General features: G+C 32.2%; 1 protein-coding gene across 3 annotated transcripts in view; it reads right to left on the bottom strand.

Moving 5' to 3' along the window:
- LOC142319056 (tetraspanin-9-like) overlaps nucleotides 1–16,082 on the bottom strand; it is a 126,310-nt gene that overhangs the window by 41,039 nt on the left and 69,189 nt on the right. For all 3 annotated transcript variants that reach the window (XR_012755099.1, XM_075355906.1, XM_075355905.1), the window contains exon 2: nucleotides 700–858. Coding sequence is in view for 2 of the 3 variants with exons in the window: in XM_075355906.1 (XP_075212021.1) it covers nucleotides 700–762 (63 nt within the window). In the remaining variant the exon portion in view is untranslated. The remainder of the gene's footprint in view (nucleotides 1–699; nucleotides 859–16,082) is intronic.

Consider the following 16,082-nt stretch of genomic DNA (forward strand, 5'->3'; position numbering starts at 1 on the left):
AGCAATACCAAAGAACATTCTGAACTTTGTTTGTTACTAATTATGATCTGCTACTTCTTATTTGGATCTCTTAGTCTTTCTTCCCGATTCATTTTAGGAATTCATATCTCATCCTGTGGTTAAATTTTTTTATACATGACTAGTTTTTTCTTCACATAAGCTTTAAGCTTGTACTGGAATATGTATGGAAATTTTAGCTAGAAAAAAGCCAAACCCGATTGTGATTTAAACATGGGTCCTTTTGGAAGAAAAGCCAAGCTCCCTCTGATACAACACGTGGAGGTTGATGAAGATTGTTACATTCTTTTTAATCAATTGAGTCAAAAGCGTTGATTTATCAAACTGAATTCTGTATCCTGACACAACTACACATAAACACATTTTTATTTCTATAAAAATGTGTTATAAATATAAAAAAAAAAAAAAAAAAAAAAACAGTGTGAGAAATGTATAACTATTACTTTAATATGTTAATAAAGATACTACAAACTAAAATGTAAAATTGTATTGAATATATAAAACACTCCAGGTCTATAGCATATGATACAATGAACATCACAGACAAATGAGGAATCCAGTCTCCTGATTGGCTACAGTAGTCGAGCACAGATTTTATAGCTATTATATTATTAAATAAAATAGTTTATATGAAGTAAGAGATTTAAAAAATTAGTTTTATTTAATTTAAATAATACTTACCCACATGAAAACATTTAAATAACAGAATAAGTAGCGAACACACGTATAACCAGAATACCCCATGTTGATATATTTATATAAGGAGAATTTTCACAGATGTATCGCAGTATATCTTAATTCTTCAATAAAGATTGACCACTTTTTATGAATTTATTGTACCTGTAACAGAAAATAAATATACTAAACTTCATAATATCATTTATGCATTTTGATTGCACAATTTTCTACATTGAAACATGATGCAGTACAAAGATATGAAAACGTAAAACAATACTAAAAGAAAGTCAGTGTTTGCCTACCACTTCAAAGATGCGAATCACAGATTAATCATCAGTCAAACAATCTTAATACATACTCACTGAAAAAGGATCACATATTTGTATTAATAAAATAATACCATTATTATGAAGTGTATGCTTGAATCTTTTAAAGTATAAATGATATATTAAATGAACACAATGAACAATGTACATTCAGTGAAGAAAGTATCCTAGCACTATGAAATCCTATCATGTCACTTACCTCCTGATTCAACACAAGGGTGCTAGGTAGAGCTATCATTCATCTGGATGTTTTATTAGACAACAGATTCTCTTTGAATGATCAGCAGATTGATTCCATTTATAAAAAAATCAAACTAAATTGGTTTTTTCTTTGAAGTGTATTAATAAAATGCTCAGTTGTCCTCATTATTAAATATTTATTATGCTTACATATACTTCCATCTGAAGTATAATATCATTTCTGGGAACTCTCAAAAAGTGAGAATGACTTTTTTTGAATCCATGCTAAAAATAATAGTCATTTATTATTAAAAAATATAACAATATTCACCTCAAACTGATAACAAAACTGTTTTTGTTTAACTCAACACACTATTTTAGCTTATAAGTAAAGGTGTTTATTTCCATTTTTAATCAATTACAGAATGTAATAAAGCTAATTTATAAATTTAAAAAACCTTATATTTTATAAATCTGTGTAATATGTACATAAATATTTGCTCTTATAATTTTCATACACGTCTTCTGAATTTTAAATTATTTTGTAATTATTATTTTCTATTTTCAGTATCTTTATTTATTTACCTTAACATTATTTCATGTGGTTAGATTTTTAATAATTAATGTGGACTTTTTTTATTTTATAATTAATTATGTATTCTGTGATCCCAATCTGATCAAGTTTTACCACAGTTTTCCTTAATCTGTATAGTATATATAGTATAATTCCATTACCCATATGGTTTCCCTTGATCATCCAAGCAAATGATGAAGCAGTTATTTTTTATTCTTTAGCATATGCATATCTCTGGCATGATAGGCATAATGCATAATTATATATTGATCAGAATAAAAGATTTGTTTCTATTCACATCGCATTCCTCCTAGACCAGTCAAATTCCAGCACTCATTCAGCACCCATCTGAAAAAAACACGAACCAACCCTTCGTGTTGAGTGGTGCTTGATGCCGAAAAGAATTGATTATTTGTCAAGAACGGATCAGGTTCAGAGCTTACCATAGGATTCTGGATTGGCCAAACCATACTCTGGTGTAATAAAATGATTTCAGTCGACTCATGATTCAAATAGGAATTGCTCCATCAATGTGAAACCTACTTCAGATACCTAACCCGGTCTAGTGATGCCTGCTATGCGGTGGGGGAATTCGGATGTGGTATATAGTCCCACAAAGGTCAGGTATGTAACTCGGATCCACGAAGTCAAGTCAAATCATGCAAGTACCTGTTGAGGCAGAGCCTCTCCGTGTTTGAAAGTGCAACCTTCTAGCCAATTCTAAGCTTAAAATACACTAACATATGAGTCGCGAGCTCAATCCATTGACATAGCGAACCAATCTGACGTTATCATATTGCAGAGGGCTAACGAACATCCGTGAAACTGAAAGTCACTTTTTGTGGTCGGGTTTATAAACAGTAGATTATCTATTGTAAGTCGTGACTTAGGCCATATGTTTCTAGATTCAATCTCCTAAACGATAAGTCTTCGGATTGGCCTGAATAGTACATGGACAGACACAAATCAAATCAAACAAGCTTTGCTGCCCCTAACTCAAAAAAACTTACAGTAACAACACCTAATTCCGATGTGAAAAACAATAACACCAGTCACAAAATGTATCTGTAAAAGGGACTGGAAACGTTACGATGGAAGTTTTTAAAACATTTTTATTAAATAAATTCGGTTCAGTTTATCATTAAGAGAATAATAAATTTAAATACATTTATATTCTAATAATTAACTTTAAATTAAATTATAGTTAAACAAATTTAATAACGTTTAAAAAATGCTTCTTATACAATTTAAACATTGATTGAAACAAACCTTTTAAAAATTGTAATACTATTCAGATGAGTGAATAGCAATTATGTTTACCAATGAGTACCAAAAATAAATAAAAATAAGTTGACAATGGAATTTGTTCGAAACTTTTCCAGAGAAAGTAGTCGGTCATTCTCTCTTTAGGATCAAGGTTATTTCTTAAACTCACGACTAAACTCTCTAAATAAATTAGAACTACAAATAATATTGTCATACACAATATAATAACATATAATTTATTTAAAAGCTTGTATATAAATAAATGTTACTGATAGTGAATTTTAATATAAAAATAAGTTTAATTTTTTTATTTATTATTTTTTTCATGAAGATAAATACTGTATTATTATCATCATATTATTCGTGGACAAAGAGAAAAGTAAAAAGAAGTTGTTTATCCTTTGTTCATATTAACAATGGAAGAGTTAACATTAATTTAATGTCAACATGGTAGATAAGAAAAAAGAAACAGCTTTTCAGCTGTCTAAACATTTTGGTCATAATATATATCCCTAAAAAAAAGGAATTATGAGAAAATATGTAGCAAAATTACGAAATCTGCATATGAATAACATTAAAATTTATTTCTTAAGTTAATGTTGCCGCCAATCTTCGTGATGGAATGATTGCAGACGACAAGAGACGAAACAAAGTCATTCCAAAACAGATATAAATGGTATAACAAATCTGAATAATAACAAACATCTCATGGCAGGATTTAAAAAATATGAGAAGTGAAGTGGCTTCCAATTGTCTTCTTCACCAAGCTGTTCACACTGTGCATATCGACAGGTTGATTCCCAATAAAATGCAAATAATGTTGAGCCCGTCAAATGAGTCCTTTAATTTGTTCATCAAAGGACAGGAAGTATTACTCTCAGAGAAATATACTCCAAGAAGTGCCACTTCTACCTTGGATATCGTACAAGAAGTAGTCATTTCTAAACGAAGCCATCCATTTTGCTCTATTACATGCTATAACCGGCGACAAAATAAAAATAATCCGAAAGTAGAATAATAGTCATTTAAAAATAAAGAATATTCAATTCGATCTTTACTCGGAAAAATAAAGATGAAGCGGTTTCCCGTTGTATTCTTCAATAAGTCAAATATACACATACTGTTTTTTGTAGCGGTCTAACATGAAAGCGGACTTCTGAAATTCAAGTGATATTCGAGACTACAAATGATACCTTCACTCTGTTCATCACAAAGACCGGCTGAATAGTGATATCATTATCCTCAGAGAAAGTAAATGTGAACAGTTACCTCAGGTGCTGTTTCTTTAATCAATAATCTCGTTTAAAAATATACAGATGAGTTTAATAAAGTACAGGAATCGTTAAATAAGTTTTCAACATTTAAACAAAGATAAATGAAATTCAGTGATTATTCTTTCTCGAAACGATGTATTTTTCGGTATGAGATCACTACACTCTAAAGTCCTTACGAGGAGGCAAGTCAAAACTTTCAAATGGAAAGGAAAGGTTTGTGACATCAATTTAAAGAGCATTGAAAACCAAATATTTTGGATTTAAAACATTGGACTACAACATTCCTAACTAAAATGAGGTTCTCTTAATATTTTTTACAGCTACTTTTCAGAGACCTAATGTGCCCAAGTTGTGGTATCATACCAAAAATAGATCCTTTCGAGGCGCTACCAGTATAACGTTACGGTTCAGCAGGGTCGTTTTCTGCACAGGCATGTGGACTGGTAAAAATTTGTTGATTTTCTTTCGGCCAGGCTTCGAGTTTTGGATCGGAGTCTGGAGGTTCTGGATTTGGAGGACCTGGCAGTGAGTCTGTCGGTGGCCCTTACTAACGCCGCTGAAAATGTAATTCCCCGCAGTTCTACTCGAGAGAGGCTTGCTCCATGGTGGAACAGAGAATTGTCAGCTTTGAAAAGGCTGTCATTCGTTTGCGGAAAGCTTCTCAACGAGAGGGTGATTTGGGATGGCGGGCAGTTCTTGTGTCTGAATACAGAGATCGTAGATTTCAATATTTTCACAAAGTTCGGACGGCGAAGAAGGATTCCTGGCGTTCCTTTGTTCATGAGCAAGGGAACAAGGATCCCTGGAAAGTCGTCTATTGGAACACAAACGACGTAAGAGCGTTCTTCTATCTGCCCTCTCGACTCGGTTTGGCGTAATTTCAGACATGTCTAAGATCTTACGCAAATTACTTGATGATTTACTGCCTGACGACAGTGAAGCTGGAGAAACCGCATACCACCTGCGAGTGCGGCATGAGGTTGCTCAGTTTCGCGGGATGCAGTGTCCTTGAAGATTACCGATGTTGAAGTGCGTCAAGTTATCTGTAGTTTAAGTAGGGGCAAGGCCCCAGGCTTTGATGTAATAACGGCAGAGCTCCTTGTTCGCTCGGTTGAAGTTAGTGTGAAAAAAATCACACGCGTGTTCAATAAATTACTCTTTGGAGGATACTTCCCGGTATGTTGGAAAAAGGGTATTGTTAAATTGTTGTTTAAAGGAGGCAACAAGGATCCCGATGTTACTTCGTCGTATAGGCCCTTGACGTTGCTGCCGGTTACTGGTAAGGTTTTCAAAAAGGTTATGAACCTGCTTATAAATGAGAGGCTGATATCACAAAGCTTATTGATGGAAAATCAGTACGGGTTTCGTCCCGGAAAGGATACCGAGGACGCCATACTTCGCGTGATGAGTGTGGTAAGAGCTAACGAGTAATATGTCCTGGGAATTTTCCTGGACATCTTCGGTGCGTTTAATGACCTGTAGTGGCCTTCTGTCATTTATAAATTACAAAAGAGACAATGCACTGATAGTGAACGGCGCGAGTAATGCAGTTACTTCAGGCATCGGGGTGTGCTGCTCCGCGAGGGCGGCATGTGGTAGGCAAGACGCTGCCAAAGGGTTATCCTCACGGCAGCGTGTTGGGCCCATTGTTGTGGGTGGTAGAATTTGATTTCCTTCTACGGCTGAGATTGCCCGGCGGGTGTTTTATCGAGGCTTATACCAACGATGGGCTCCTGCTGGTCGAAGAAAGCTCGCGGAGGAAGGTTGAGCTTCGAGCCACCCAAGCATGCAGGATATTTGAGTTGTGGGTGTCATCAATATAAGATGACGTTCAGCCGGAGAAGACCACGATAATGATTCTTAAAGGCCGTTTGGCAGTGAGACGTCAGGTTCGTGTTTCGAAGTCAGGTCGTCGTATTAAATATGTTCAAGTTCAAAAGTAGCTCGGGGTGTTTCTTGACGAAGAATTACAGTTTAAGAAGCACCTTAATTACGTCACGGAGAAGCCCTGTCGTGCCTTCTTTGGTATTCGACGAGGTCAATCCTGATTGCGGTCTTAAATTTAAGACTATGAGTATCCTGTATAAGGGCGTAGGCGAGGCAATTATGCTATATGCAGAGCTCAACGCCTTACATTATTAATGTTAACGGGAGGTTACCGTACTATTTCACGGAAGGCAATCTTGATAATTGCAGGCGTGAGATTTAACTGCGTCAGAAAAGCAGCAGCGTTATGTTGCTAAGAAGTCAGGTGAATTTATTTCAGAAAACATTCGCGAGGTAGAACGACATGATAATGTATTATGGCAGGCCAGATGGGATGAGGTAGAAGGTAAGCGTTATACGCATGATCTATTCCCAGACGTTGTCGATTTGGGGGGGCGCCCCTTGGATTCACCCTTACAAGTATGTGATGCAATTTCTTTTGGTCATTGTGCCTTCCGAAACAGGCTCCAGCGAAACGGATTGCGGAGGGTTCTGCTTAATCTTTCCTGTGCTTTGGTTTTGTTGTTCTTATGTTATAAGGTTTGATGTTTTTGTAGTGTTTTGTTTATTTAGTTTTATTCTTATTTCTTGTTTTATTTTATGTTATACTTGAGTGTTGAACTCAACTTCTAACCTATCGGGTAGGTAGTTTTTAATTTTTTAATTTCAGTTCCTTCATATTCCAGATTAAGGTTTTTAATTTCAGTTCATGTCACTCAGTTTGGCTAAAGATTCGACATAGATGTGTTTTGTTTCAAAGAGTTCATTTCCTAGTAGTACACCGCTGGGAATATCACATGTGGTATTCGTATCGGTAGCATCCTAACTGAGGCAAGAACAAGGCTGAGAGATGCCAAGGGGCCTACTTCAAGGCCGCAGAGCTCGCTTCGCTCGCCATTCCCAATTTGCTAGGAAACCGGCGTCCTGGATACCCGCAGAGCTTGCGTTGGTCAACATTCCCTTCTACCTAGAGAGTTCTAACCCCCTAGCTAGGAGCTAGGGCCTCTGTCGATGGATTAAAACCTTCCCAGGGATAACATGAATGTATCCTGAAAATTTGAAAGTAATCGGTTGGTTGGTTCGTTCTCGCGTGATGCGATAACAAACAAACAAACAGACAAACTTTATTTACATACATTTCCGAATAACCATGATCTGTTAGATCGAGAGTGTAAAAGAGAGAGTGAGCGTGCATAATTTAGCCTTCAAACTACTAACAAATACACCATTTGAATTTTGAAAATCGGACGATCGTTTGCAGAGATATTATACGAGCACACCATTTGCACCTCCCAAAAGAGCGCCCCAGGGGCAACCCGTTTGTTATCAGTTAATGCTGACGATTGGTGTAGCCTCCCACGAGGTGCTCGCATACCTCACCACACTAGCCTCACACGCAGTCCCCACAAAAAACCCATTATTGTTAAATAAACAATTTTTAAATTTATTTAATATTTTATTTAACGTAAATTTAATTCTACTATTTTTGTAATATTATTCATTCGATTGATTCGAATAATTCATTTCAAACCCAGCTCATACAATGGTAGAGACCACAGTTCACAATTCATTAAAGTTCGTGCTTCAACCGACAAATCTCCTATAATATACGTGTATATAATCTTTCGAGATCAAATATATCTAAAAACCTTCTCGGTTAGGCCAAGAAACATGAATAAAAATTTGGTAGCGATTGATCGAAACATTTTTTTGTTTATCCCGAACAAAGCAAAAACCCTCTTCCTCTTTGTTTAATAGTAAAAATGTAGATATTTATCGTCGACGCCGGAACCATATTTATATAAAACATACAAGGGTTTAGGGAGGTAAGAGATGTCTACAACGGGAGGATGGGAGACGTCCAATTATTAAAAAAAAATTAGGACACGTCTTCATAAGTTGAAAATTGCCAAATCAGTATTATAGTTGAACTTAGAATGTGTTATTATTCACTAATTAAGTCTTTATTATGTTATGTAATAATTACTTAGGTATTTTTTTAAACTGATTTATTCATTACGTAAGCTCGCACAGCTTGTACTGTGTTTATTTGAAATGGATATTTACAGCGTATGAAAAATGCCAATGCCTAACTAGAATTAGAACCCGGGATCTTTGGATGAAAGACCGAGACGGTACTATTTCGCCATAGGCAAAGAATCAGAATTCATTTGAATTTGTGGTGAATCTTCTTATTGTGTTTATACTCTCTCTCACTCTCTCTTTCTCTGTTGAAAATACGTTTAAGTAAGCCTTTTTCTTTTATCCAACAGAACTCTTGTTTTCACAATTTACTATTAACCACTTGAAGGGTTTAAACATTACATCATTGTTCTACGGGTACGTCACTATCTAAAGTGATTCCTTATCACTGCTAGTCGGCTTTTTATAGATATTACAGTTTAATTACTATAATGACTTAAAAATGCGCATGATTGACATAAAGAGTGTATTACGGAAATATACATTAACCTCAATATATATATATATATATATATTAAATATACACTTCAGTCAATGTAACCTACATCAAAAGTGTACAATATAAAAAGTGTTTTTCTTTTCAGTGTTCATGCGGCTCTTTTACTGTTAGTTTTTTTTTTTAATTTTTAATATAAATTAAACTATTTATTTTAGCAACTAACGCCCGATTACAGCTACTGACAAAAAAATGAACTTTGTAGCGTATAAAAAAATGATTATGCCTGAGCAAGATTTGAATCCACAATCTTCCATATATAAGGGGCAAACGCTATCTATACATCACGGAGTACAAATGACTATTACCGCTTACTTTTTACATATTTATTTTTAGTAATATGTTTTATTGTATTCCTACTCTTTCTTCTGAGAGCAACTTAGTATTGTTTATTTGCCAGTTTTTTCGTGAGTAATATTAAATATGTATATATTAATTTGTATATTTTTCTGTAACAAATAAATAAACTAGAAATGAAAAATGGAAGTATTCGTAGGTTGTTGGATAGGTCCAACGAGAAAAAATGTGGGAGTGGAACCAAATACTGAGAGAAAGAGAGATACTATATATATATATATATATATATGTACAGAAAGAGCGATGATGAGTAGCGATTGAAACACTTATATAAAGGTGTGTGCTTCACGGTTAAAGACTAAATTAGAAAGAAAAAAAATAGAGAAAGCTGACCTTTGTTACACATAAATAAGCTGCAGTAATGTTCATTATTTATAGCTGTGAAATATTTTAACTACCCTACTATCTATCTAACGCTAAATGGCGTTAAAAAAAAACGAAGGAACAACAGTACTCTGATATGATAAAAAGCTTTTAACGAAAAGTTAACGTTAAAAAAATATTTACTTAGTTCATATTTACTGAGAAGTAAAACCTGTAACGATGTACCGAATAAAAATATCAGCTTTCTTTTAAAACTACGACAGAATATTAATAATACTGACCCGTTTGTATTGTTACTAAACGACGAGTACCAATAGAAATTAAAATTTAAAACGAATAAAAATTTGTAAAATATTACGTAATCCTGTAAAAAAGGATATTAACATTTATTTAAATTCAACGTTATTTCGGTTTGTTCTAATATTAAATAATAATATTTTTTTAAAACGAAATATTTATTTCGTTTTAATAAATTTTTTAATAGAAAATAAGAAAATCGTAATGGAATTACTCAATACCTGGGCCCGTTATTAAAAAATGTAAAATATTGAAAAAGCAAAGACGTAAGAAAAAGCAAATGTAGGAAAAGCAAAGATTATATAAAAAACCCCATGTAATTAACTGTTGGTATTTCCTAAATTATATTAACAGATTGTTTTTATTATAAAATAAGAGTCCACTGGGATGGTCCTAGGAGTTAACTCGTCGTCACAAATCAGTTGTTTAACAGCTGATTTTCGAAGTTGAAATTTCTGAGGTTCAAATCCTAGTAAAAGTTAGTTGCTTTTATATGGATTTGAATACTAGACACCGATGAATACACTGGATACCGGTGTACTTTGATGGTTAAGGTTGAGTTAACTACAAACCTCAGGAATGATCGGCCTGAGTTTGTACAAGACTACACCTCATTCACATGTCATACATAGCATCCTCATCCCATTGTGCCGGAGAGGGAGGGTTGCCTATAGTTCACTAGTAGAACAGAATACAAAGTACTCATTAGGAAATAAAAATAAATAAAATAAGAAGAAAAAGCAAAAAAAAAACACAAGAATATTTTTAACGGCGAACTTATCCTACACAAGAAACTGCTATAAAGGCTTTAAAAATATTAAACACTAAATAAACTTAAAAAAAAGTAAATCCTAATTCAAAAATATACTACCAAATAAAAATACTAAACTCTAATTTAAATTTTGATATTTTTAAGTCGGCGCCGACTTATGAATCAATAAATTGTTTGCTAGTTGATTTCTTTAGATTTGACGACTTCAAGAATCGAAATTTGAAATATGTTGAAAAAATGATTAATTTTATGTGTTTTTAAAATAAGCTTAATAAACGACATCCAATGAAAAAAATAAACGTTTATAAAGAAGAAGCAAAAAAAGAGCGTCTAAAAAAACTAACAAAACGATCTCTGTGAAAGAACGTAAATAACTACTGACTGAACATAAACTAAGGTTCCTCCTCTCTAGGCGTGTATGCCTACTCTTGTTTTACCTGTGATCTTTCAAATAACTTTTTGAATTTTTACATAAAAATTCTTTGCATTTTAGATCTATGTCACGCCCTGAAATCTATAAACATACAAGGTATTCATTGAATATGGTTACTCTTAAATAACTTTTCGACCGTTCGACGTAAAATGAAATTACCAAATCCTCCAACCTCGAAACTGTCTATTTTTCAGTATGAGACCTCCACACCCGAAATACCTTGGGGCCCCCATGGAACTAACTAAAAAATTTTAAATTGAAAAAGTAGGGTTGTGATAAATTATTCATTGAAAAACAAGAGTTGTGAGAAAAGCCTTCAGACTACGAGAACCATAATAAAAATGGCACCATTTATTGCTTTCCACAGTTTTAATTTCAAAAGTGCCGTAGAGTACACCCTACATCCCAAGATTGATAAAATTGTTGAATTGCCCCATATGGAAGCTTTGGGGGGCGGTATGATGGTCTCATATCAAAAAATATATCTTTTTGAGAATATTTTGCTAAATTTTATCACTGTTGAGCGGTTATTAAAGAGGTACTAAAAACCACTTTTGAAACTAGCTATGAGAAATATTGAAAGGCCGACATTTTGGTTAGTGTTAACCTATACGATTTTTTTTTTACGTAAAAATGTTTGTTTCTCAATGACCTTTAAAACAATCTCCCAACCTTACCCATTCCGTTTAAAGGTTTTGAGTTAACTTTACACGGTTGTTTGATCTGTTTCCCCAGGATGGGGTGGTGGTTTCATATCAAAAATAAATAGTTTTAAGGTAGAAGGATTTGCTAAATTAAATTTTTCTATATTTAACTGTTGACAGCTGTTAAGGGTTAACATATTTTGTTGATTCCTATATATACTTTTTTCGTCATAAACATTTAAAGCTTGTGCGTAAGCATATTAAGTGGAGATATTTTAGTGTATGAAAAATACCATGCCCGGCTGGGATTCAAACCCGGAAACTTCTGGATAAAAGACTAAGACGCTATAAGTTCACCACGAAGTCGGCAGAGATAGACATATCGACAATACTTCGGGAGCTGATTTCTGAAAATAAAATTATGAAATAGTTCGTATAAATATATTTCGAAAACGCTTTACTTTCTATTTACAGCTAATGAAATATTTTAATATTCACTTTAACTTCTGTTCCGATGACAAAATAAAGCAGAATTTGAAATCCAAAATAAGAGGAAATCTCGTGGTTTTATAAGATTTCTAGTTTTAAAATCTGGTTAAAACCGATCGCAAAACAATATATCTTATTGTTGCGGAAAAAATTATTATAAAATCAAACAAAATGAAGTCGAAAACATGCTTCTTTAGGTTTGACGTAAATTTAGTTCGTTAAATTGCTGATCTACAAATGAAAATGTTCAAAAAATTTAATTATGAGAAAACTTATATAAATAAAGTCACAGCATCAAACGTTTTACGATTTGGTACTCTTCATACTGGATATTTATAACGGTATTATTTACTTTACCGTAAACAAAATGCCAATCAGCTGTCCACATGTAGATAAATTCTTGTTGCTTCCCGTTACGGTATACTAACAGATCGAGCTACTCTTTAAATTGTTAACTTAAACAAGGACATAAAATCGCTCACAAGATTATACAAAAAATCTATAGTATACAAAACATAATTTTTGACCGCCTGTTATATCTTGATAAACATAAGAAAAGGAACGCAAAGAAATTACATGAAGAGATCGTTACTAAGTGTGATCTAGGCTCTTGTAATACAGAATACATATGTATATGTAATGAGATGTAGAGAAATTATGTAAATCGCTAAAAAATATGAGCTATGCTAAGCTATACATTATTTTGTTATAATAATCCAACGATAGGGAAAGATGATGCCAATAAAACCTTTAAATCATCTAGCAAACAATTCAATTTTTAATTTAAAAAAAAAGCTTTCAGTTACACTATGTGGAAAACATTTACAACAGAACAGAAATTTTTTCGATAAAATTAAAAAAAGAAAGAATTATGGAAATCTATTTATTTTAAGAAGTCTGTGATTTTAATAATCTATGAAAAAAATTATCCGGGTCAAATTGTGAACCCCCTCTTTTATTTTGGTAGATTAAAATTATAGAATTATATATAGGATTACAAATAAATATAAAAATACATAAAAGAATATTACAATAACATAAAAAATAATACTACCTTTAAATTATTATAAATTATTCCAAAAATAAACTTAATTAACAGGACAAAAAACTCACGTTAGAACTAAAAGTATATTTTGAAAAGGAAGCAAATGACAGGAGAAAAGATAAAATAAAAAATTTTGTAGACGATTGAAAAATTTTGGTCTGTTTTGAATTAAAGGCGAATTTCTAAAACTTGTATTTGTTTTTCATTGACATTATAAAAACCATAAATTTTCTTACAATTAAATACTCGAAATTTCGTTAGATTTTTGTTTATCAGTAACTTAACAAAGTTTATTCGCAGAAAATTAAAAAAAAGAAGATTTTTTTTCACCTTAATCTTTTCGGATTTTGCAACAATTTTCTCGAAAACTACAAGAGATACAGTTCTGGAACCAATATTATTCCCTTTTTTCAGATCAATAAACATATATAGTCAGCAAGTTAGTACCTTAATTCGGTCCAAATAATTTCAGTAAATTTTATTTACTGCTGAAGCAGAAATCAAAGTGAAATTTTTTGTTAGCCAAAAAAGCCGTTTCCGGATCTTTGTTTATGCGAATTTAAAATAAAAATTATATTCGCCAATAGAAAGTATCCTGAAATTATTTAGTATACCACTAAAGGAACAAAACTCTCACAATAAATTTAGAAAAATATTATGAAGTACCGGTAATAACTCGAAAACGTTTTTCTCAATTATAATTATTAAAAAAAAAATTACAGTTATTAAAAAATATGCATTTTTTAATAAGGTATAATAAAACTGCACTAGTGGAAAAATTACCTGATTTTAGTATATTTTTTATCTAATTGATAAATAAACAAGAACCGGTTATTAAAGAAAGTTTGTTTTTCACTATTAAACACTGAGAAATAAAATTTATTACATATTCTTACGTCAAAAGTTATATTTTTTAGAATGAGACCATCACATCCAAGCCCTCATGAGATGCAACCCAAAAATTGTAAATGGAAATGATAGGGTTGTGACAAATTACTTTAAAGTGCGTCGAAAAATAAATATTTTGGCATAAAAAATATCGTGCTATAACAATCCTAACCGAAACGGTGGCCATTTGATGTATTTCACAGCCAATTTCATAGGTTATGTAACTCTTAAATAACAGTACAATAAAAAAAATTAACAAATGCTTCTAACTCAAAACGATCTATTTTTCAGTATGATACTATTGCAAGGGTTAAAATGTAGCCGCTTTTGAAACTGTGAAAAAGATCAAATGGAAGCCGTTTTCGTTAGGTTAGCCATAATTGTAATCCGATGTTTTTTACGTCAAAATTTTTATTTTTCAATCCGCTTTAAAATGATGTTACATTTCTGCCTTTCCCATTTATATTTAATATAAATATTTATTTGCCCTACCCAATTAGGGGTTTGAGGGTGTGGAGGTCTCATACCGGAAAATAGACCGTTTAAAGTTAGGAGATTTAATAAAATTCATTTTTTTCTATATGTAAGGGTTAAAAATTTTTTTTTTTAACTCCGGAACCACCGTTAGGTATTGCTTCAGAAAATGAGATGAATGACAGTAGTATATGAAAATGCCATGTCTGACCGGGATTCAAAACGGGGACCTCCGGATGAAAGGCCGAGACGCTAACACTCGCGCCATGGAGGCCGGCAAAAAGAAATGAAATTTAATGGTAGCCATACTTATTAACATATACAGATCGTTCCGTAAGTTTTCATACATATAAAAAATAAACATTCTTTTTATGAAAACCATTTTTATTTATTTTTGTTATTACAAGCATAACTCCAGCGATGGAGGAACGCATCGAAATGTGTTTTCAAAACAATGGTAGTTATGTAGAGCATATTACACAAGTAAAAATGGTTTTAATAAAAAAAAATAATTATTTTCCTATGTATGGAAACTTATGGGACACTGTATATTTCTTTATGACAATATTGCGTGGAGAAATAAGTTATAACAAGAGTAGTAATAATAATAATAATAATAATAATAATAATAATAATTAACATAGTATAATAATTTGCATAAATCTCAAAATAACTGTAACTATTATTATGCGAAACAATAACTACTTTTAACAATAAATAGCATAGATCACTCGCTCTCTCCAGTTCGATCGACATTTGTAATAGTTAACACGACTCTCACCGTTTTGCTACCGTCACTTTTTAAACTCTCTCTCTAGAATATCTTTCACTAAATTATAATATAAATAAGGTGCGTATGTACTTAAGGTAGAAGCAATTTTCTCTTTTCCTTACTTCATTACATATCTTTCACTTCCTGTGCATTTTTTAATTATTATTACGTATACAATTAAGTCGATTTAAAATTAAACGAGTAAATGAAATTTTATTTTTATACGTGTTCTGCTACGGTAAAAGTAAAAACCAGTTGTTCAAACTTTTTTTTTTGTTATCTTTATAAAGTCATAAAATATTATTCTAGATTTATTAATATATTATAGGGATCATTTGTATGGCTAAATATCACGTACATTTTAATGAGCTTAACACGCTGATGTACGACATTATATTCGGCTTTGACAAAAAAATTTCACTTCTCACTTTACCAAGCTTTTCTTGGCAGGGCGATTTGAGTAACTTGAGATGCCTACGAGATTTTTGCCCACGTGATTTTTTTCAGATTCACTGAAAACTTTAAGGTTATGATAAAAAAAAAATCGCGCGCATACACACACACACACACACACACACACACACACACACACACATACATATATATATATATATATATATATATATATATATATATATATATATATATATATATATGACACAGTCCAATTTCACGTAAATTAATTTTTAGAAACTCGTAACGTTGTCTGCTACATAAAATTTAATAAAGAAGAATTAAATGGTTTTATTTAATGACTTATAATTTCACCGCTAAACATTTTTTTTCGTTGAAACAGCGTGAAATTA

The sequence above is a fragment of the Lycorma delicatula genome, chromosome 2 (assembly GCF_047948215.1).
Source record: "Lycorma delicatula isolate Av1 chromosome 2, ASM4794821v1, whole genome shotgun sequence".
NCBI classification, from domain to species: domain Eukaryota; kingdom Metazoa; phylum Arthropoda; class Insecta; order Hemiptera; family Fulgoridae; genus Lycorma; species Lycorma delicatula.